The sequence below is a fragment of the Folsomia candida genome, unplaced genomic scaffold (assembly GCF_002217175.1).
Source record: "Folsomia candida strain VU population unplaced genomic scaffold, ASM221717v1 Fcan01_Sc011, whole genome shotgun sequence".
Classification (NCBI taxonomy): Eukaryota; Metazoa; Arthropoda; class Collembola; order Entomobryomorpha; family Isotomidae; genus Folsomia; species Folsomia candida.
In genome coordinates, this window is record NW_019091203.1 from 2,547,281 (window position 1) to 2,571,060 (window position 23,780).

The window sequence follows — 23,780 nt, forward strand, 5'->3', positions numbered from 1 at the left end:
AATGTCCATGGAAATCTGATAAGTAAGTATATATGTATATATATTGATACTTACCATTTTTATTATTTATTCACTCAGGTTTTGAGACGCAAATGTACATTTGATCAAGCGTAAACTTATGTTATTTTTAAGATTGAACTTATTTTTAAATTCTTTGTTACTTTGTATAGATCCTCCAGCAAATCTGGTTGCAAGGTGGAAATTCATATCCAAGTTTTACAAGATTTTATTCGACATACTAAGGATAGCGGCGCCTAGCGCGTTAGTACTAATAATGATTAGCGGAAAGTGTGTAAAACCCTTTTTAGGATCAGGATGGAGCGATTATTTATTCGCAACAAGCAAAGTGGGGCTTGTGTTTTTGCTGATTATGCAGGCGTGGACAATCTTTTGCCTGGCTTGGACCATAGCCGACTTCATGCGCACGGTCCTTTGCGAGTCGTTGCATTGTGTTGTTGAATATCTTTACTATTTAAAGAGGTAAATGTTTTTCGTGTGTAAAGGAATGTCCTTGTATTTCAGGTTTCAGCTAGTTAATATTATTTTACTTCAATGAGTGCCAATCTGATGAATCTCGGTCCCCATTTCCGCACCAGCGGAAATGGGGACCGCTTTCATTTTTCAAATAATTTTGCATGTAAATAGCTTAGGTTAACACTTTAGATAGTTCTTGAGGATAGAAAATTCGTAACACTTTTTCCCCTGAATTATCCATTATGGAATATGTCATAGGTTTGCTGTTATGAGCTTCGCTAATTTTGTAAATCTTGTCTGTAAAAGTAGGGGAATAGCCTTTCCTGAAAAGCGCTTTATTTATTTTAATTCTAACAAAATCTCCTGATTTTAATTTCGGTTTTTGAGGCTTCATCATAAGAACATCTTTATTACTCCGAAACCAAACATCCATCTGATTATACTTGTTGACAGACCTAGGCGAACATTCAATAATTCTGTGTTTGCTCTCATTATATGAATCTACTACTTCTTGTAAAATATAATACACATTTGTTTTTCTATATGTGAAAACTTTTTGTAATCTCGTCATCAGAGTTCTATTAAACCTTTCGACCATTGCTGCTTTAAGTGGCGAATGGTTATGAAATAATTTTATGTCTTGTTCCTTAAATTATAAAAATAAATTATAAAATTGTTTGTTAAAAAATTCTTTTCCTTCGTCTGTTTGTATGAATTTTGGTTTCCGATTTGAGTTTAGGATTAATTCCTTGAAAGACTCTGTTACTGATTTTCCATCTTTTTTTCTTAGAGGTTTAACAAAAGCAAATCTACTTAGAGTATCTATTACCGTTAATAAATATTTTGTTCCCTTGTTTAATCTTGAATATTTTGATATATCTATTAAATCAGCTTGCCAACAATAATCAACTTCGTGGGAAGTCATTTTACGTCTAAAAAATTTATGCTTCACAGATTTGTTTGTTGTATATGTTTCATAATGCTGTAAAAAAGTTACAGCATCCTTCAGGGATACTCCCGTTGCTGCAGATAACCGATGTGGTCCACCAAAACTTCCAATATGTTTTGGATTAAAGTAGATTTCTTTCAAAAGTTTGTCTGTTTTCATGATTGAATTGTTTGAAATATCCGAACGCAATGTCTATTTTTCTGAATACAAATATCGCTGAGACTATTTGCACATTTTCCGCTACATTCGATTCCACATTTGGAACATTTTGGAAAGTAAAGGTTTGTTTTTACAAAGTTTGATACTATTTTATCATTCACAAGAGTATTTTCTGAGTTGAATTTATTTAAAATTTTATCGTAGGACAAGCCACGGTTTCGATTAATTAAGAAGTATAAGCAATACCCTCCACACAGATTGCTGGAATTTGACTGAAATTGAGATGATGACTGTCTAACCTTTTTCTCGTTTCTTAATGCAAAATCTTCAAATTTTTTCCATAAAAACCTAAAGGCATTCCAAAGCTATCAAAAAATTCTAGAACAGACGATTCAGTTTCTTTGTAGCTAACCAGTGCATCCCTGCCTCGTTTGAAGATTGGTTATTACTAATAATTGCAAACGTTTTTGAATTAATACTATCTAACTGATCTTTGGCACAAACAGCTATGAAAAGGTTCATAGAGTTGATCTGTGCATATCGAAGTTGTAAAGAATTCATTATTGTACAGAAATTTGTCTAAATCTGTCAATCTCCAAGATTTTAAAATGTTCAGAATAAACTAAACAATTTACCGCTTCAGGCAGTGCCTTAGCAAATTTTAATTCGATTCTTACACATCCGTTTTTTTCCAACTGTAGTGCAGAATCTGACCCAGTAGACTGATTAATGTCAAATCCAAAAAATGTCTGACCACTACAAAATTCTTCTCTGTCAAAAGTCAAACCTTGATCTTGTCCTGCTGTTCCAAGAGAACAATACAGTAAATAATATGGTAATAACTTAATATCACTGTCAAAATCAAGTTGTAAACCTTTAATAGGATAGGGAACATTGTTCACACTTAATGATATATAATTAAGATTGTAATGGGGGAATACATAAGGATTAACGTCATAGTCCCCAACAAAACCCTTACTCGGAATTAGACAGATGACAATTCTAGTTGGGATTGTACCAAGGAAAACGTTTTCTTCGATAAAGGATTGTGACGATTTTGGAATTGAAAAAAATTTTACTTCTGATTTTTTGAAGGGGTATCGAGCACTATGCCCTCCTTCAAGTAACTTTTGGTGAGACAAGACAATACTAGGATATAAAACATGTTTTCTAACAAATAGACTCGCATCAAGGAATTTTACTTTGGGATTAATCGCGGGATTACCTGAAGCAAGTGCCCCGCACAAAAGGGAAAACGTTTCAACAGCTCTGGCTAGGCTAATGGTAACTGTTGGGTCATTCAAAATATATCGATGTTGATAAGCAAGGTCAAATTTTAATTTATCAATTAATTCCACCGGTTTCGAGGCTTGAATCCATTGCTTTCTTTTTTTGTAGCCTGTGTTAGTATCTTTCAGCGATCCATTATCAGTGTCTTTGTAGAATAGTGGACAAGTCGCTTGGGAATTTATGTAATCAGTTCCGTATGTCAAAACTGTTTCTAAATAAGCTTTGTACATGTAACAGTTATTGCTGGTTGAAAAAAGTTGATTATTTATACTAACATCACATTGCGAAAACAGGGAATGCATAAATAAGTTAGAAGTACTAACCTCTGCTGCTGCTGGTAAATCTTTTCCATCCGATGCAACAACTTTTACTCTAAGATAACAGAAATGGTCAAACAAGTCAAGATATTGCGATGCATTTCCAGTAATTCGAAAATCAATTTTTGCATCGTTATCTTGTATATTTACAACAGGTTTATATTCTGCGTAGAAACTGGATTCAACCGTTGTGTCTGTAGGTGGAAGACCAAATAACTCTACTTGTCCCCTAATAGACGGTTGAGAGAATTCGTTAATTAATGCCATTATCCAAATATATCCCGTTTACTAAAAATTGATCTTCTTTTCTTAGGTGCAGTTGGTGTTTTTCTCTTGTTGCCCGATTTTACGGATGAAGCTTTAGATTTCTTTGGGTTGGACGAGTGATGTGATTCGTGCAACACCTTACACTCTTCTGACGTTGCTGAGTAAAGCTTTTCGTTTTCTAGAACCTAATCCAGCTCCTGCTTGGGGTTTAAGAATAGATTTTCCAACCTTTTTAGCCATTTTAATAGCATTGGATTTTAGGGCTGTTTTAATTGATTGACCATTTGTAATATCAGATACTGTACTCAAAATTGCAGGCGCTGCATGAGGTAGAATATATTTGGTAATGAGCGGTAATCCATATCGACCGATAAATCCCAGAATACTTCCTAGACCACCTCCTTTCTGTCTATAACCTCTAAACACGGGTATGCCTTTACCAATTTGATTCTCTAACACACGGTGATAGTGTTCGTGGTGAAATACATGAACATGCTTCATTTTTTAGACTATTAGTAGTGCCCTGGAAAAAGGATAAAAACTGTATGAAGCTTCGTACGCTAAGCAGTTGAATAATGGAAGTTATCAAGAAAAGTCTTTACTTATAAACGAAAAATCATGTCATTTTACCTACACCTACCTTCTAATGTTAGCCCACGGTACTATCCTAATAACAGGATGTCGTTATATAAAACTAAACTACCAAAACGTTTGAATTTTATATCTAACGAATATGAAGTAGCTATTACAGAGTTTACTTACGTAAATTCTTTGAAAACGTTTCAGCAAGATGACGCAAGAAAAATACTATTTCCAAATGATCCAGAAAAAAATATTGGTCATCGCATGGTTAAAAATAAACAATACCAAGATGTACAGTCACTTGTTGAAGAAATCAATCTCTGCTTAGTACTTAATGAGGAAGTTTATGCAAGTTTTGCATATAACCCTGAAACAAATAGAGTACATTTTTTAAAGGGTTGTGGAACATTCTATATAAATGTGTGTTTAGCTAACATGTTGGGGTTTGACTTATATACCCTTGACGATACGTGTCGATTTGACGTTAGTAGGATAGCAACGAACACCCCCAACCTATCTAGGGGAATATATCATATTTTTATATATAGTGATATAATTAAAAGACAAATTGTAGGAGACTGTCTTTGTCCCCTACTAAGAATGGTTAATGTAAGTTCAAAGAAAAATGAAGCCGTGACTCACGAATTTCGTCCTTATAATTTACCACTAAGTCAGCTTGAATTTGACACAATTGAAATTCTTCTATGTGACGAATTTGGCGATGAACTTCAGTTTGAAAAAGGACAGTGCATAGTAACGTTGCATTTTCGAAAACAGCAGAATGGAAATTGAAGGTCATTCTCTAAAGCTTTTACATCCCTTCTCGTTAATTATTTCCGGAGTTTCTCAATCAGGAAAGTCAGAGTTTGTTAAAAAATTACTGACTCATGATGCACAATTAATTGAGCCTTGCCCAAGCCGGATAATTGTTTCTTACACAGAAAATCAACTTGCTTATGATGATATGGCTAAACATAATAATCGGATTGAATTTAGACAAGGATTGGATTTTGATATGTCTGAATTTAGTAAAAAACACCCAACTTTGCTAATAATTGATGATCAAATGAAGGATGTGCTCACGAATGAAAAAATTCAAACGTTATTCACAAGAGGAATTCATCACAATTCAGTATCAGTAATTCTATTAACACAAAATCTATATCCTCAAGGAAAATTCGGACGCGATATACGACTCAATTGTCATTATATGGTAATTATGAGGTCTCCTACGTTCGCATCTCAAATACAATATTTAGGTAAACAGCTTTTTCCACATAATACGAATTTTCTATCTGATGCCTATAAAAGAGCAACTGAGCAACCATACTCGTACTTATTCCTCAATCTACACCCTTTGTGTAACGACAGAACCAGAGTGCTCCAGGGAATTTTTTCAGACGAGCCAAAATACGTGTACATACCAAAATGAAGTACGTTATTGAATTTGAAGGATTTTTACTTCCAAGAGGATTTGTGTTTAAAGAAATAACAATTTGTAATATTAAGTGTACGGAAGACCCCACTTATTTTCAGAAACATTTCTTTATTAAACCCCCCTGTCATTTCAATTCTCTGTACATGAAAAGCGTATAGTGAAGTATTGTGAAAATAAACTTCATAAAATTTACTGGTTTGCTGGGCGGGACAAGTTTAATAGTGTTCTGGCGTATTTGTCTACTTTAAATGATGCTACAGTATACACTAAAGGACTACAAAAGGCAAACGTTTTGAAGAATTTGGGATTTAACTGGACTGTTATTAACACAGAGGATTTATTGGTTGAAAATACAGAAACTGTTCTGAAAATCTGCCTATACAAGATTCTATTGAATGTCCGCTCTCATTCCATATTGACAACGCGCAATGCTCACATGCTAAAGCATTAAAAATTCTCAACGATTTATCAAGCTACATGAGAAATGAGTCACTGCCTAAATCGGAACCTCTCGTTTCTGAAGAAACTTGTGACATGCAGGGGGTTGAAGAGGAAGAAGATCATTCAGGAAGCATCCCCGGACGAGATACGAGCACTAAGTGAAATTGCTGTAAATATAATAGAAGGTCGTTTTCAAGTAGACGAGGAAACAAGAAAGAAATTACACAAACACAAAGATCAAATCAGGGAATTATCAAAAAAGTCAAAATCACATAAAAGCAAGAAGGAACATTTAGTACAGAAAGGAGGTTTTCTTCCATTCTTAATAACACCCGTGCTTTCAGCTCTTGGTGCAATAGCAGGACGAGCGATTAGTTCACACTTAGGGTTTTAAAAACTAAATATTAAAATGTCGAAAAAAATGAGAGTTGTTAGTGAAGACGAGTATTCCCAGCTTCTAAAAAAAACCAACACAATGGAGCATGCTAAAACTCACTTTTTTACGGACAAGGATCAGGAAGCTACATCAGTTTTGGGATCCTTAATTCCGGAGGATATTAAAGTCCAATTGTATAGTAGTTTAATGAAACGTGTAAATAATCAGTTGAAAGACATTTTAGATAAACCTATTTCCGTTAGAATGGTTTCTGGTGAAGATAAATCATCCATAGGAAAAAGTAATACTATCTCCACTAATGAAACTCCTCCACCTGTAACTCCTTCTAGCACAGAGTCTACTCCAGTTGGTTCCCCTGAAAAATTCACGTTATCTGAATCAGATAACTTTCTGGGGAAGTGAGTTTGAACCTGACTCTAACATTTCGGATTTAATGAGTTACTCCATTAGAGATTTGAAATGGACCACATCCCCAAACGGAATCAACAGATTCCTGAGAGTGTGTAAAATGTTAAATGTCCCTGCCGCTCTATTTTCAACTGTAGTGAGAAATGATCTTATGGGTACCTTAGATTCTATTCCTCTAAAACAAACAGCTACGCTCAGTGCTCATAAGCTGTCGAGCTTCAGTGCATGGGAACCGTTAAACCAAAATGATGCTCTGAATAAAACCTTTGACCCATATCGTACTCCAACGGGAATTCCCCAAAGACCTCGCAACACTAAGGACGTTACATCAAGACAGAAGACTTCATATGGTTTCCCACATGATAGAATGGCTTTTGACTGAGGTATTCGTTTTTGAACAACAACAACAACAAAAAAATTCCTTCTTAACTTTGAGGTCTGGTTTGTGTAAAAAATTGTTTTAATAATTTAATAAACTATGCTAAAGTAGTACGACATATTAGTGATATGTTCATTGTAGTGTCAGAGCTCATGCGATTCAGTTCTAATCAGATAAGGTTTTCCGTATTTATTTTAAATACTAAACATGGTTCTCCAAGATGAAACTTTCCAACTCTGGTCTATAAACCACACGATATTGATAACAAAGATATGTGTCTAAATAGTGATCGTTTAGCAACATTCAAAAACTGGACCGGAAAATGTAAGCAAAATCCCAAAAATTTTAGTGAAGCAGGATTTTACTCTACTGGATATGGAGATCGGCTTTCTTGTTATTATTGTGGAATAATAATCCATAATTGGCTGCCAAGTGATGATCCCTGGATTGAACACTCTATTCATTCAAGTGACTGTCCATTCCTCTCTTTGCACAAACCTAAATTTCAGACTATTTTATCGAAGGATTTAGACCAAAGTTATACTTACCAAAAATATAATGTAATTTTGTAATGCTCTTATATATTTTCAGTTTTATCAAAATAATTATTTTTTTGTTTTATTATTTTTTTTATTACAGAGTCTATGCAAACAAATAAATTCGTCAAAGGATGAGAATGGTGAAAATCAAGAACATGCTACTCTTACACTCCTTCATAGCCTGATGGAAACATTTCTGTGTTCGGTGTGTAAACTCGAAGAAGCTAATTACATGTTCACTCCATGTTGTCACATTTGCTCCTGCTTTCCATGCTCTACTACCCAAGACCTATGTCCTATTTGTAGATGCCAAATTAAGGGAATAACAAAAGTTTTCAAACCTTAAACTGTACATATTTTATTTATTATTTATATATTTGTAATTGTAATCATTTTATTGTTATGTTTAAACTGTACAATAATTCACTAAATAAATAATTGGTACTTGTTAATTTTAAATATTTTACTTGTTGTACGTAGGAATCAAAAAATGATTGTGAGCAAGTGTACTAATTCCATCGGGTAAAATAAAACGTTTCGAATCAAAACTATGCAAAGCTACTTTTGTATAATTTGCAGTTGTTAGTTTATGATTCTTTGAACGAATCAAATTCATTCTGCACATATATTTTGTTTGCTCAAACAAAGTCTCCATAAAAGCTTTATGAGTTACATGTTTTCGTACTAAAGATTGTTTGACTCCTTTCATAGCAATCTTATGGATATTCTTGCCTGCAAAGGAATACATTTTTGGAGAAACACCCACAAAACTATACATGATTTTTCCGTTACTCTCGTCCTTCATTTTACCAATCACTTTTTTATTTTCTGTAGAATAAAGTGGATGAGTGTGGCCAAAATCACTAAAGTCAAAATCATTTTTCACCAGTCTTAAATCAGCATAAAGATCAGCGGTTTTAATTTGATAGGCTAAGCTGTCCGTATCTGTAAAAAGGAACCTGGCTTTAATTCCATACCATTTTTTGATCTTGTCATAATGCCAAACCTGCATAAACAACTTGCTGAGATCTAAAACCGAAAACGCCGTATATATTGGCTTATCCAATACAATACTAGGTTTACTCATGAAAACAAGTACCAAGTTTGGAGAAAGAATCTCAAATTTTCTGAAGTTCGAAAGCCTGGAATAATATTTTGCTGTTTCAATACTATTAACTATATATACATTTTGCTGATTCCTAACATTCATCATGCTACGTCCAAAAATTGCGTTAACTATTAGCTTGAAAAAGTTTTGCTCAGATTTGTTTGTAGCGTTTCGTCGTAAATCACAACAAAGGTTTACAAAATCTTTAAGCCAGGGCCTTTGAACAAATTTAATTATCTTATGAATCTTTGTTAATACCATTCCCTTCTCCAAATAATAGTTGAGATTTCTATAATGCACTGGATACATTTTTCTAGATCCTAAATGGGGAACTAATTTTTTCTGCTTTTCTGAATATTTAATGTTATAGGAAGTTAAAAGCTCCCGCTGATGCTTCGAGAGTTGATTCATGGAAATTGTAATTTTCTCCGGAGCTAGTGAATATTCGTTGTGCTCGCTCAACAGGTGGAGCTCACAGGGATATTCTAAATTGACAACCAAAATTCTACCGATTTCATCCTCATCACCCCATGCCAAAATATCGTCTATACTTAAATTATCAATGAACTCTTGACTTTCCCATTGAAAATCAGAAACAGGCAAAGGCTGCTGAAGCGCCTCACCGTACAAGTTGTTTTTATCAATATAAAGAAGAAAAGAGTCTTCCTTGACTCCTTCTTCATAATCTTCCATATACTTGTTGTAAGCTTCAGAATATCTATGAGATATCATAGATACTCCTCCTCTAATGCCAGACTCTATAGTATTGTACATGTCTTGATCAGTAACAAGTTCTAGCTTAACTTTTGTACTCAGAAGGGCAGCATCCCAGCTGAAGCCTGGGAGACTAAAATAGTGACAAGGGTCAAGCTTAAAGTTAGAAATTGCCATATCCCTGTAGCTTTCAAAAACGCATGCCAACAGAAGTACATCTGTTGTTAAATATATGTCGTGGTACGAACCCAGGTCAGTGCATTCGGTTTCAAACACTGACTTACCAAAATCATAATCCTCTTGTGAAATCCCTTCACAAGTGGGGGTGTTATAAAACTCTGAAATATCAGGAAATTTGGTTTCCTTAAATTTATCCCAAGAACTGAAATAAGAATATGGATAGACACCTTTCCTTGAGAGTTTTACAGCCCGTTCTTTTGAAAAATGTTGTATCATTATACCAAACTTGTCATCAAAGCCTTCGGGTTTTGCATGAAGGTTTGTTACAAGAGTATCTAAAGATTTGGGCAGATGCATGAAAGAATCTATGAACATGAACTTATTACAAATAATGCCTATAAATTTTTCAGAGTTTTGAGGGATAACGAACGTATTCCCAGAACCAAATTTCGTTGCTGAACTTAACAGCAGGTGAGAGTCATAATTTCTAAAATTATGCATAAGTACAGGGATTTTGACTTTTTGAATATACGAAGCATTACATTCTCTATGAGCAGCTCCTCTAAATAATCCAGTATTGTGATCATGATCTCGAACTTTTATAGATTGGTGATCAAAATCATGCTCACAAATGTGGCAGGAATCTGCCATAGAAAAATCATATTCTTCCTCTAGAGAAAGTTGTTTCATAGCGATATGGATTTTGTTCCTTCGTATGCAAAAGCTAGCGTGTAGATTCACTTCATCTATAAATTTGTCAATGCTATTTGAACCACGATATTTCGATATATGAACCAGTTTCTTATTTGGGCCAATTACTGCAAGATTATATCCTGAAATTTTGTGTTTATCTATTGAGGTCGTACTGGTATTATCGTCTGTGAGCATTGCTTCAAAATCTCCATACATCACAAAGTTTTTTACTCTCAAAAGAGCAGAATGGAATTTTTCCATCAACGACTGAAGGAACAGAAACCTTTTGAGTTTTAAACTCAAAACACAACTGCTGATGTGAATCAAGACGCTTTTCATCTCCGAAAGTATTCAAACAATTGTAGCAAACAAATTTTCGATGATGTCCCTGTCTGTTGATTAGGCGAGAAAAATTCAGGATAGACATGTAATGCCCATGTTGCTTAAAAGCATCCTGAATGTATAGAATGTTTACGATTTTATGCGTTCTGCTATTTGCATGAGGTGTTAGGCGTAAAACGTTAAGCTGCTCTTCTTGATCAATACCAAACACATTAATACCAATTTTAATATGTTTGTGCCGCTTTTCGAATGCTATGATATCTTTCAACGATGCTGGAAACTTTAACGAAGAGAAATCGTAGTGAGTTTTAAATTTTTCATATTGAGATATTCTTCCACGATGCCTGTTATCTACTGAATCTCCATGCATGCAGATCAGAAAAGCTGAAGCAAAGCAATCATTTTCCTTAATATCGGGATTCACAATGGCATTCTTATTTTTCAGATGGCTGGGAATGATGCACGAACATCCACCCTTTAATATTTCAAACTGAGCTGTTCGTATATCACAGCCTTTCACTTCATCTAATATCCAACCACTGCCATTTCGTTCGAAGATTTCCACATTATTATCGATTTCATTAACCATGTCACAAAAGATTCTATTAATGTAGAGGGGACTGAGGATAATTTTAAGAGAAGAATTAAAATATTGTTCTGTTGTTTCCATGAATTCTACCTCTTCTTCATCCACGCTTGGATGCATACGTTTAAATTTACACAAAAGCGTTATTTGAAACTTAATGCTATTATAAATTGAAACATTGTGAAATAGAATCTGATTAATTTTAAACTTAAATCTATTAAAAAAATCTCTAACAGAAATAATATTATTATCCTCATGTGTATTTCTAAATCTGTAAGTTTTCATAAAGCCTTTAAAGGCTTCAATTTCAGAGAAAGGGAAAGCATTCAGTCGTAGCCCTCTTCCTCTTTGATCAAATTTCATGGATTTTATAACTCCTCTTTTATGAGCTTCATTGTGCTCTATAAGATCAAAAATGTTGGCTGAGAAGTCACAATATTCACATCTATGATAAGTATTCATATGTACTTCTAACAATTTAGACGACCTGAATGACATGGTACAATATTGACACAATTTTCTCTTGTTTTCATCTCGGTGCCTTAGTAAATGTGACGCAAAATGCTGACGATTTAAGAATCTCCTAAAACATTTCAAGCATTGGAATGTTGTCGTCTTAATACGAGGAGCCTGCCAAAATAAAGCAACCATCTCAGTAACTATCAACAGTTTATACACATTCTTGTCTAAGTGATCTCACCATTTTCTTTGTGATGTAAATCTCTCAACTATTATTAGGTTGCTCCGAATGAAGTACTCATACACTAAGCACGGAGAAAAAAAAACAAATTTTGAGAATTAATTGTATAAATTTAAACTTGGAAATTTAAAAATAATAAATAAATAAAAAATAACTTACCAAAATTTCCAAAATCAAGTCAAGAAGTGTGTATTCTAAAAAATGCTTGTGAGAAAATATGTATAACAACATCTTTTTTATATCTCGGCGTGACGTCATTATCTTAATACCAAGAATGTGTTTACATATAATAAAACATACCATCACTTCAACTCCAATACTGTAAAAAATATTAATTACCACTTACCACTATTAACCGTATTTTGTAAATAATTGAATTAGTAACCCCTAGGGAGTTATTACATTTTTACGGTATGTACTTATTTTGGAATTTTTTTTTGTAAATTACTAAGACTATAAAAACAATTGGCAAAATAATGAGCAAGTTAGTCAATGTTTCAACATTACGTGCAAAGGATTTCCAAAGAAGAAATAAAAACTTTAAAAACTCCAAAATGTCTATGGGTAAGTTTTCCTAAAACACAAATAAAATAATTTTAAGAAACTAAACAAGCTTTAGGAAAATTTTCAAATGTTGATAAAATATAAACTTGAAATCTTAAATAAATTCCAATATTTACGTAAATTTTAGCAGGGATAAACGCAGTGGCAAGAGCACGAAAAATCTTAGAGGAGGCTAAGCCAGGAAGTCGAGAGTCTGAGGACGCACGAGCTTTTCTTCTTTCTCACCGTCGACAACCTGAAGTCTTTGACGCTGGATTCGTCGTAGACGATGATGAGGAGGAACCAAGCGGACCTTTCACTGATGAGGAGGAGGATGAAGACGAAGAGGACGAGGATTCTCCGTCTGAGCCAGAGGAGGATCCTGATTTTGTTCCTGCAAATGAACATTCGCAAAAACGTAAGATATTTTATTTGATTTATTAGGTCATATACTTATTGTTCATTTTTAATTTAATTGTAAATTGTTTCTACTATCAGGGCTGAACCTCGTGGATGATTTGTATGCAGTGCCTAAGTCAAAGCGCAAAGAACCTGCAACCAAATCAAAGAAACTGGAGCCAGTTGTTAAACTGAAAAAAGTTGATTTATATACGGAGCAGAAACGACGACGGGAAGCAAGGGAGAATGCAGCTGATGCGAAGAAGGTTGACGCTGCTTCCAAGAAGGAGCTAGATGCCGCTCGTCGAAACCCGTTAAGCTTGTTCTACACTGGTCCTGAAGAGAAGACAGTCAAGGCTGCTGCCGCCGCTAACAAGAGGAAGATGGCTGAAAAGGGTAAGATGTTAATAATTATTTTAAAATGTGAATAGGGAAATTTGTTGTAATCATAAGCTTTAAATTTTTATTTCTATTAATTGCAGAAAAGTCCCCAGCGGAGAAGAGAGGTCGAGTCAAGAGTGTTCCGCCTTCTGCTGTTCCTGTTCCTTCATCGGCGCTTGTTCCTGTTGCTCGTACTACGATTCCTCCTGCAAGCTCATCATCATCAGCTCCGGAGCATGAAGCATATGTGCCTTCATCATCTTACAAAGGTCCTATTTCGCTTAATTTTGCTCCCGAAGGGGAAAGGAGTGACGATCCTAGTGGACAAAATATTGTCCATTGGGAGGGCCAGCTAGGTCAGGGGTTTTGGCTAAAACTCCAAACTTGGAGAAAAAATGGGCAGGCTTATGTCTGCATCAGAAAGAATCAAACCACAGTGGCAAACCTGTCGTTTAAATATTTTCAATCGTTGATTGCAGCGTGCAATACCCTGCAAGCAAAGATTGACACTGACCCTGATTATACTACCTGGATCCCATAAATCCTTTCAAAATTAAACTGAAATCTATTTTTTCTTTACCTCTCTTAAGCTGAACAAGTTGGTTGGTCAGAGGAAGTAGATTCTAATCAGGGCGTCTATAAAAATTCGGAAGATCTTATAATTATTTCAAATAACGATTATATAATGGGACATACACAGTTTTTTCACTTCTTGCCTATAACACTCCAAAGAAAATTAAAATTTCTTAAATCATGTAACGTAGCTATGACTTCGATTTTCCAAGCAAAAGAAAGCTTTCTTTTACCTGACAATTTTTGGTATCCCGTTTTGATGGTATCTCGTCATTATATGGATTGAATGTAGTAGCTGATTTCCTACATATTTCAAATATATAAAAATAAGTCGATAATTATAATAGTTTGACTAACAATTGAAGTTTAAATAAAAAATGTATAAATATTAACCTTCTAGATGACTATAGAACGGTCCACTTTATTAGGAAGACCTTTGAAAGTAAATTTCCAACAAAGTTGCACCCTCAATCTGCTGGTTATGATTTGTACTGTCAATCCGGAGCGTTACTTAAAGCAGGGGAAATGATATTTATCGATATTGGGATTCAAGTTAAATTACCGTTGGGCCATGTTGGTTTGATTAAACCAAGGTCTGGGTTAGCGTTGCGGCATAAAATTGACGTCATGGGGGGCGTGGTCGATGAAGATTTTGAAGGAACTTTGGGGGTTATGCTAATCAACCATGGGAAACTTCCATATCAAGTTGAACTTGGGGATCGTGTTGCTCAGTTCTTGATTATAAAACTCCATAATGGACCGTTGAAGAAGTCTACGTTTGATGAAATTATTACCACCACAGCACCTGTTGCTTCTCGGCGTGGAGCCAAAGGATATGGCTCCTCTGGAAAATAAAAACGAGCAATTTTTACTATATTCAATATAAACTAAGTAAAATTTACTTCAACTTAAATATTTTCGCAGCTAATGTTAAAATTTCACCATCCTTCCTGCACGACCCTTGATTCAATAAATAAAACGCACGCACAAACTTAATCCAAATATTTAATCTAATAACTGAAATAAATGTCCTCAAAAATGTTAATATTTGTTACATAAAATGTCTCCTATATTGAACTGTACCTGAAGAACATGCTTGCATTACTTGGTGGGCGAGCTCCTTGTTGGAGGTACTAGTGGAAGAAACTTTTCTCTCTTGGTCGAGTTACTTTCACTTTCCGCTGTAAGACACAATGTTGCAGTAAGACGGAATATGTAACTTGAAAAGAAAGAAAAAATAATAATGAAAATCATAACTAAAATCTAAAATAATTAATGAACTAAGCATACCAAGCTTAATTTTGCAAATATTTTGCAATGAAACATGCGTATTTTCATATGTACATATATTTCATGTAACCTACACACTTACCAGAAAATAAAACCTTCATTTATCATCCTATCTTTGGTGCTGTTGTTACAATTTATTGATATCAATCTCCATCCTGTATGACCCTTCATCACACAAACACACACACACACACACACACACACACACTTTTGCAAGTATTTATTGCAATATTGAAAATAATCTCCTCTCAAATGTGAATATTTTCTTTGCAAATTGCACGTTGCATTTAAGTTGATATTAGTAGTAGTGAATAACGTGCATGGCTTACATTAGTTAATGAGCAAGCTCCTTGTAGCAGCAGCTGCTCGGAGAGAAAACTTTTTCTCCTGGTGGAGCTTTTATTTCACTGGTCTCCCTTCCGCACGCTAGGGTACGGAAGCACCTCGCTAGTAGAAGAAACTGCTAGTAGAAGAAACTTTTTTTCATTTTAATATTTTGTAAACTTTCTCTCTTTCACTGGTCGCACTTCCGCTCCAGCGGAGCGGAAGTGCGACCATAAGATCATCACCAATCTACATAAAATGTTCGCTGGTAAAGTTTAATTACACATATTTCAGGTCGGACGAAAAATTTCGTAGGATAAAAGTGACCTTAGCATTACAGATTTACAACCAGCTGCACATTTTGGTGGCACAAATTAACCATTGCCTGCGGAAAGTGTCCTTTCCCACATTCCTTCTGGGAACAGTTGTGACGACCACCTTGGGGCTAAGTTTATCCATTTTATTAGGCGCTAGATTACTTGATCACGTTGGAAATTTATTCTTCCCTTTGGTTGCTGCTTGCTCGACTATGTTTACTATTGTGTTGGGCAGTTGGGCACATTTGCCGGATTTGTACATAAATGGTCCACAAAATGTATAATCAAATTTCGGAAACATTGTACAGCACATTGTGGGAAGATGGAGAGAAGCGTGACGGGAAGGGTTATCAGGTCCTGTTGCCCGATGAAGATCAGATTCGGGAATAATTTCGTGGCAATTTCGACACCATTGGTTATCCTGAGTTTGTGCGCAAAGTATACGGTTCGCCTTTTATTAATGCAGTAGCTAATTGATTGGTATTATTTAACTACACTCAAAATAACCTGGTGTCAATCCAGAGTGGTGTAGTCATATATAGACACCACGCGGTGTTAATGCGGGACCGCGCGGTGTTAATGCGGGACCGCGCGGTGTTAATGCGGGACCGCGCGGTGTTAATACGGGACCGCGCGGTGTCTATATGTGACACCACCGCGCTGGATTGACACCAGGTTATTTTGAGTGTACCAATTAACCATGGTCTATGTAAAATGTAAAAACAATAAACCTTGAATCAATATTTTGCACGCGCATATTTATGGTAGACAAAGCATAATTACCTTAAGTTGGCAAGCATGTTCATTATTTAGACTCCTTTGCAAAGGCTAAAAATATTAATTTGTTAATAAAAAAAACTCAAATCGCTCAAAACTCAAGTCGCTTGTATGTACTCAAATTTATGAGTACATACGTATTAAGATACATATGGACTGAGGGTACTGTGTATAACAAAAGAAGCAAATCCCTCGGGGGACGATAGCTACAAACCATTCAGTTTCAGGCATGCGAAAAGTAGTATTGGGCAGCATTATATATACTAAAAAAACCAAATGGAACTATGGTTAAATAAAACGAAATAGAGCACTGGGGGCTATTAAAAGATGAACTAGATAGTTGTTAATAAGTGTGGCAAATTTCATTCTAATTCGTCAACCCCTTTTGTTTGTATTACGTGGTGGAAGAAGTGCCCTATTTTAAAAATATTTAAAATCTACCGCAATGTGGTTTGTGTCAATGTGTTTAACCTACATACCTCGTCAGTGGTTGGTTTTCCAACGCAATTGCTGAAAATAGCGAGTACGTTAAGCTAAAATTCATAAATTTGAAATTTATTCAAAGTTATTTGACCACACTCAAGAATAAGATCGAGAACTTCTCTAAAATCTTACCAGGCTCCAAGTCCTTTCCAAAGTAATGATCAGGGCGATTATCTAATTGGCCGGAGAGGTTATTTCTAAACACTACAGAAACACGAGAGGTTATCGGCAGACTGGTTAAGGCACGGCCTTTGTGGGACTCAACCCTACTGCAACGAAGCAACCTCCAAATCACGTACTGAATGACTCAAACCCCACGTGGGAGCAATCATAATGGTTCGTATTTTTGAAGTTGCTTCCAAAAATTATATAAAATACGATCTTGAAAAAAAATGTTGGTGTAAGGTCCCAGATCATGACCTTAAAGGTAACAGGTCATATGGACGACAAATGTGTCCTCTTTACCCCCCTCAAAAATGGTGTAATTCGAAAGATAATATCCCGGAGCTTCAACTTTAGTCCTTATCACTTATGCTCTCCGGCCACACCCAAGGCCTGTGGGAGTGGTTAAAGCTTGCATCAATATTTATTTGCAAGAAATCCTGCCTTACAAACTTACACCGCAAAAATGCAATTACATTGTACAGCATCTCATTTTTTAGAATTAGGCGAGGTGAAATACATTTTTACTCCTCAATCCAACAAAAGGATCTTAACCAGATCATTTACAAACTAATTGAGTGGGCTAAAATAAAAATAGATTTTCTATCAACATGAATTTGGGACTGTGCAGAATTCATGTGATCGATTTGGGAGAGGGTAGGAGTCAAGGCATCCTATCCTACACATGTTAATTATAACATGTGGCGTATAAGTCACAAGTCATAAGTCACAGTCATACGTCACACCGGGTGGTAGGGTCAAAATCTCCGGAAAATCGGTCACGTGATTTATGTACGGTCCCTTTGAAGATTGTTAAATATGCGAAGCAAATGAGGAACAAGTTGCATTTTTTAAAACAACAAGCTACATAAACGGGGATTAATCAATTCAATTTTTATTTTGACTAAGGTTACGAATATTCAAACTCGTGGCAAACTTTTGTTCAGGGTTAGAGTTAGTTTCTTAATGTTAAAATACTCTTGGTTAGCTTTTCCGTCATTGAAAATTGTCCTTAGAAATCATGCAACGGATAAAGTTCAGGTACGGAGTGTGCAACGCTGTTTTTTACCGATTTGGTTCACATGCCACTATTCGAGATAACCGTAGTACATTGTTTTAATTACAAGGGTACAGTTTTCTGTTCAATATAATTTAGTAGTCCAAGCAACACTTTGTGCCGGTCGGACAAGCGAAATTTGGTGGCGCCTGCAGCGTGAAACACTCGGGCAGGAACGTCGTTAATGGAACTGGCATTTCAAATAAGATGCATCTTCCTCCTGCGGCAACATACATAAACTTTAAAATATGTGAGCTTAAATCTTGTCACTAATTATAATACACCATAAACCACTCTTAGAAATCCTGCATTAAAATACATCCCATGTGGGAAATTAAAAAACATGAAACTAGAAGATATTTTGGTCATGTAGGAATGTGATTCTAAATTATCATAAAAACTAATACATACTTGCGTAATATCTTATTCTTTCAACACTTTGTACTCGCCATCTACACTAAAAAATGCGGGGACAATTTTAATCACGAAGGATATGTAACGGTTTTTCTCCTGTTAAATAACACCTCCACGAAATTAGTGCACAAAAATGTTTTTACACATTTACTAACACCTATCAAAAATTGGAAAAAGTGCATGAAAATGCACGAAAATCAATTTCGTGTTATCACCTAGCCGAGATGCATTCTCCAAGAAGGATAGTGTCCTACGATACGGATTCCATTTTGACAGAGCAGTCTGCCTTCTCGGGGTGAACTAATTTAATACAATTTTTTAATCTTACAATGGAGAGGTGTCAGGTGGTTATCGCCAATGTGGACCGGACTAAATTTAAATTGTTCAGGCCCAGAAATAAGCCCACCCGTATTTTTTCGTTTTCCTGAATGGGCATATTAACGCCCGTGGCGGAATTTTCAAAACAAATTTCAGCCAAAATCCTAATTTTTAAAAACGCTGTAACTTTTCGAATTTTTGCCCCATTTCAAAAATTGAATACAATTTGTGTTCAGAATTACTTCCCTGAAAATATAAAAATTCATTTTCAAATTTTTTTTAATTTTCCAAAAATTATCGTTTTTTTCATTTCTAAAAACTCAGAAATGGCATGAAAATATTAAATTCGAAAAATTTTTGAAATTGAATTTTTATATTTTCAGGGAAGTAATTCTGAACACAAATTGTATTCAATTTTTGAAATCGGGCTAAAATTCTAAAAGTTACAGCGTTTTTAAAAATTAGGATTTTGGCTGAAATTTATTTTGAAAATTCCGCCACGGGCGTAAATATGCCCATTCAGGAAAACGAAAAAATACGGGTGGGCTTATTTCTGGGCCTGAACAATTTAAATTTAGTCCGGTCCACATTGGCGATAACCACCTGACACCTCCTCATTGTTAGTGAGGAGACTGAATTTGTCATCAAAGTGTATAACTTGAGAAGAAAATTGATGAGCAAATAAATGCGGAGGAGAGGAGAAAACGTGGTAAAAATACACTCTAAATAATTTGGTGACAAATCGTCACCCACGGAGGTAATATATGTAGCGCTCCATTTTGGGATAATGATATTAAAGAAAATAAGTAAAAAATTAAATACATACTAAACCAAACATCATTATTTATGTAAATACGTTTTTGATGTAAACAAATAAAGCACGTAAAAATGCTCAATTCTTGTTTTTACTACAGACACCTTTGTTTGGTAATCGAATTTTTACTTAACTTCCCGTTCGTGAAAGAATGTCTCGTTAGCTATTTCCCCATAAATGAGTACCATAATATCCCCGCGGATATCTCCAAATTATTTAAAGTATAGACCGTCAGATGAAATTATTTAAGATTATTTCGAACGTGTTGGCTAACCGACGAAATTCTGAGTAAGGCTTACTCACCATCCGCCATAAATCATAAACGGCCATCTCTCCTGGCGCGATGTTCGGTTGAACGTCTGTCTTACGGGGTCACCCTCAGCTGCCGTGTTGAGAATTTCTTTCTATTATGAACATGAATAGTGAGCGAAAGTAGTGCCATATTTTTAAAATTCTTTAAATCGTCTTTCCGGAAATGTGTTTAGCTTACCTCGTCGGTGGTTGGTTTTCCCACGGAATTGCCGCCAAAGGCGAGCAGGATAAGCTAAGAGTTGCAAGTTTGAAAATTAATACGGTTTTATATTATAACATCCTCAATTAAAATTAAGTAAATAGGGGCCGTCCATAAATTACGTGACGCAAAAATCGGGATATTCTAGAACCCCTTCCCCCCTTTAACATGTGTAAGATAGGCACGATATCCTTATAGCCTTGGACCCCCCCCTCTTACGTTACGTAATTTATGGACGGCCCAATACGCTTAGCCATGATATTACCAGGCTCAAGGTTATCTTCAAAATTAGTATCATGGCAATTATCTGATTTGTTAGGGAAGGAAGTTCTTCACGTTGCAGAAGTTAGCGGACAACTGGTAAGACAAGCTACCGCGTCGACCTTTATATCCAACCCCCTTAAAAAATTGGCGAAAAATTGGGAACGGTCATGCACCAAGGAAGTTATGAATACATATTCGGACATTACATATCGTTCGTGAATAAATGTAAATGGGGACTTTAGAAGCAGGATTGGAAACTTACACTGCAAACTTAACCGCACCGGTTTGTACATACAACATGTGATTTTTTAAAGCTTTTAAAGTGAGGTGAAAAGTATACGTTTTTATGCCTCCATTAAACCAGTAGATCGTAACCATACACACAGATAAATTCCTTATTGAGTGAGTTGTTCGGTTAAAATAAAAATTGCAAAATAGGCGAAAAAATCAGGAATAAGATGCCTTTTTTTAAATGCTAACCGAACCTCCTTTAATGCATTTTTCTTTTCATATTTATGTAGATAAAGGCTACAACTTTGCAAACTTGCCATCAACGTTTGTTAAGGATAAGGTTTATTAATGTTGGACAAATATTGGTCAGATTTTCCGACTTGGATCTTGCAATTAACAACCATGCTGCAGCATGAAGTTTAAATAAAAACTGCGCAGTGGCCTTTTTAAATAGAGCAACTGGATTTGACTCTACAAACGACCAAACTTGTTTTAATTACAAGATCACATTTCTCTGTTCAATATTATTGGGATATATATAACGTGTTGAGTATACAGAATTTTGTGTTAAGGGGCCTTTTGCACAATGTTAAACTGTTCATGTAACACAATGCCCCACACCCCTACAAAAAGTGGACCCTTCCACCGCGAAATTCAAAAAATCCTGAGTTTCTCGTGCTTATCTGTTTATCAACCAAGCTACTCTCCACCGGTTTATCAAACGAATATTCGTTAAAAATTTCTTGATGACTTCTTGATGAATATGATGACCCACCTCTAAAATGTCCCATTTTTCTTGAATTTTCTCGCACAAATAAGAATTATAGTTCTCATCAGAGAGCTGGGTTACCAGGAATTTTGCAGGGACGGCCATCGTCACACTTCAATCTTATATAGTAATTCAAATATTATTAAATTCCTGACTTGAAATTTATAAATGTTCTTTACCAGATGTGAACAAAGAGTAAAACTTCTTTGACGAACGGAAGTCGGGTCGTGGTTCGTGGTCACTGCTTCGTGACAAGATAAGACTTTCTTACCGGTTTGTGGTTTTAGTGTCTCCACCAGCTTGCCACTCGGTAAGCTGGTGGAGAGAGATGATAAGCTTGTGGAGAGTAACTCGGTGATAAGCTTGATTAGTTGATGATGAAGATTTGGTTGTGATGGGAAAAAACAGCGAAGACAACCACATTTACCACGCTTCGTGGCGTACCATTTTGCCCCATTTTTGGGAAAAAAATGATAAAAAAACAGATTAAATTGCAATCAACTCATTCATTTTTGAATTAATTTTAATTTTGATTAATGTTTTAAAAATGTAATTTTCAGCTTCACAAACAAGTCGATTTCAAATTTTAAAATGTTCAAATTTGACACAGATACGAAGGTGTACCTCTGTCAAATTTGAAAAATTTGAAATTTGAAATCGACTTGTTTGTGACGCTAGAAATAAAGAAACTAGAATGAGTCCTGGGCATGACAATAAACTGCCCCTTCCTCGTGATGAAGTAAAACTCACGTATTATGACTTATCCGCCGTGGGCTTGGCAGGGTCAGCTTACCCCAATCTCGACAAAAATTAATAAAAACTATTTCAATTGTCATCATCTCCTTCATTTCTGCATCAAAATTAGTGAGGTGTGTTGCAATATGAGCTTAATTTATAGGTGAACAAACAAGTGTAGTTGAAATTTGCTAGAAATGAATTTGAGCTGAGATAAATCCTTTCTTAGGTTAATAAATTAAGAAAGGATTTATCTCAGCTCAAATTCATTTCTAGCAAATTTCAACTACACTTGTTTGTTCACCTATAAATTAAGCTCATATTGCAACACACCTCACTAATTTTGATGCAGAAATGAAGGAGATGATGACAATTGAAACTATACATGCATGCTTATGGGGCGGGACGAGTCCAACTTGAATAGGGGTGTTAGGAATGTCGTCATCCAATTTCACCTTAAACCGAAGTATTGTGACAGCACAAAATCCAATCGCAAAAAACCTTAAAACATCGACGCATAGAGAGAAGACTACAGCCTGGCCATAAATATTTTTCGTCACATTTCAAGTATTACCTTGCTAGTTGCTCATTATTTATAACTTCTTTGCATGTACATACATATGTATGTATTGTATGTGTAAGTATGTGCACACGTACGTATATACAAGTACAAGTGTGTATATACATACCGTAAAACCTCTATTTATAGCCCTATTCAGCCGGTCTCCAAATATAGCCGGGGCTAGAGATCAAGATTTCAAAATTACAGCCGGGTCCCCAATTATGGCCTGTCTTCTCCGCTGTTTCCCAGTTCATTGCCAATTCAAGAAAAATGTTGAACATTATGCTAATCAACGAATAGATTGATCTAATAATTTTTAGCTATTAATTACAAGTTAATAATGGATATAATCATGACAGAAAATTAAGAGAACCTCGTTTGAAGATGTAGATTTAGAGTGAATGGGTTACTCATGACATAGCTTGCTAAATAAAAAAACTGAAAAACTCAAATTGAGTCAGCATGATTTTGCAAAATTTAAAATTTTGAGCGCAACAAAATTTAGCCGGGTCGCTAATTGTAGCCGGGACCGTGACCCTCCGTTTTGGATTTTAGCCCCGGCTATAAATAGAGGTGTTATGCAAAATACTACATAGCATTTGTTAATTACTAAAAAACGAGTAATACCTACTCTTAACGAGCCGTTTACTATCCAAACTTTCGGTCCTATGTTACATAGGCTATGTACCCTCGCATCAAAATTAAGGAGCATTTTCGAAACAAGACTGACCTGCATTTTCTCGGTTTTATTTCTTCCAAAGAACAGCCCCCAACATCTGCATACGTCAGTCCCGTTTTCCTTATGAATTTAAAAGATTTCAAGTTCGTGTACTCTGGTGTAAAAGCAGCAGTCTTATTATTGTTATTAATGTAGTTCGTACGAGGCTAACACA

At 35.4% G+C, this 23,780-nt stretch overlaps 2 protein-coding genes and 2 long non-coding RNA genes across 5 annotated transcripts; 1 reads left to right on the plus strand and 3 right to left on the minus strand.

Annotated features, from left to right (window-relative positions):
• Positions 1-8,321: 8,321 nt before the first annotated feature.
• On the minus strand, positions 8,322-13,206 carry LOC118436940. Of its 2 annotated transcripts, XM_035855653.1 has the most exons (7): positions 13,120-13,206; positions 13,013-13,058; positions 12,644-12,900; positions 12,123-12,537; positions 11,964-12,027; positions 11,739-11,893; positions 8,322-11,664 (listed from the first exon to the last, which is right to left on the minus strand). In XM_035855653.1, exon 7 carries the CDS (start codon positions 11,624-11,626, stop codon positions 10,535-10,537), a length of 1,092 nt encoding a protein of 363 aa, XP_035711546.1. In that variant the 5' UTR covers positions 11,627-11,664; positions 11,739-11,893; positions 11,964-12,027; positions 12,123-12,537; positions 12,644-12,900; positions 13,013-13,058; positions 13,120-13,206; the 3' UTR covers positions 8,322-10,534. The 2 variants fall into 2 exon arrangements, with proteins under 2 accessions (XP_035711546.1, XP_035711545.1); XM_035855652.1 differs by having other exon boundaries at positions 8,322-11,893.
• On the plus strand, positions 12,518-14,008 carry LOC110854828 (nucleolin). The gene is made up of 5 exons (XM_035855832.1): positions 12,518-12,527; positions 12,658-12,924; positions 13,005-13,301; positions 13,388-13,697; positions 13,866-14,008. The coding sequence occupies exons 1-5, from the start codon at positions 12,518-12,520 to the stop codon at positions 13,873-13,875; spliced, it is 894 nt and encodes a 297-aa protein (XP_035711725.1). The 3' UTR covers positions 13,876-14,008.
• Positions 14,009-14,251: 243 nt separating this feature from the next.
• Positions 14,252-15,364, minus strand: LOC118436941. Its single transcript, XR_004835798.1, has 3 exons — positions 14,943-15,364; positions 14,422-14,703; positions 14,252-14,334 (listed from the first exon to the last, which is right to left on the minus strand). It is a non-coding gene; the product is annotated as an uncharacterized LOC118436941 (long non-coding RNA).
• A 6,189-nt stretch (positions 15,365-21,553) lies between these two features.
• On the minus strand, positions 21,554-22,099 carry LOC118437084. The gene is made up of 2 exons (XR_004835872.1): positions 21,770-22,099; positions 21,554-21,709 (listed from the first exon to the last, which is right to left on the minus strand). It is a non-coding gene; the product is annotated as an uncharacterized LOC118437084 (long non-coding RNA).
• Between the last annotated feature and the right edge of the window lie 1,681 nt (positions 22,100-23,780).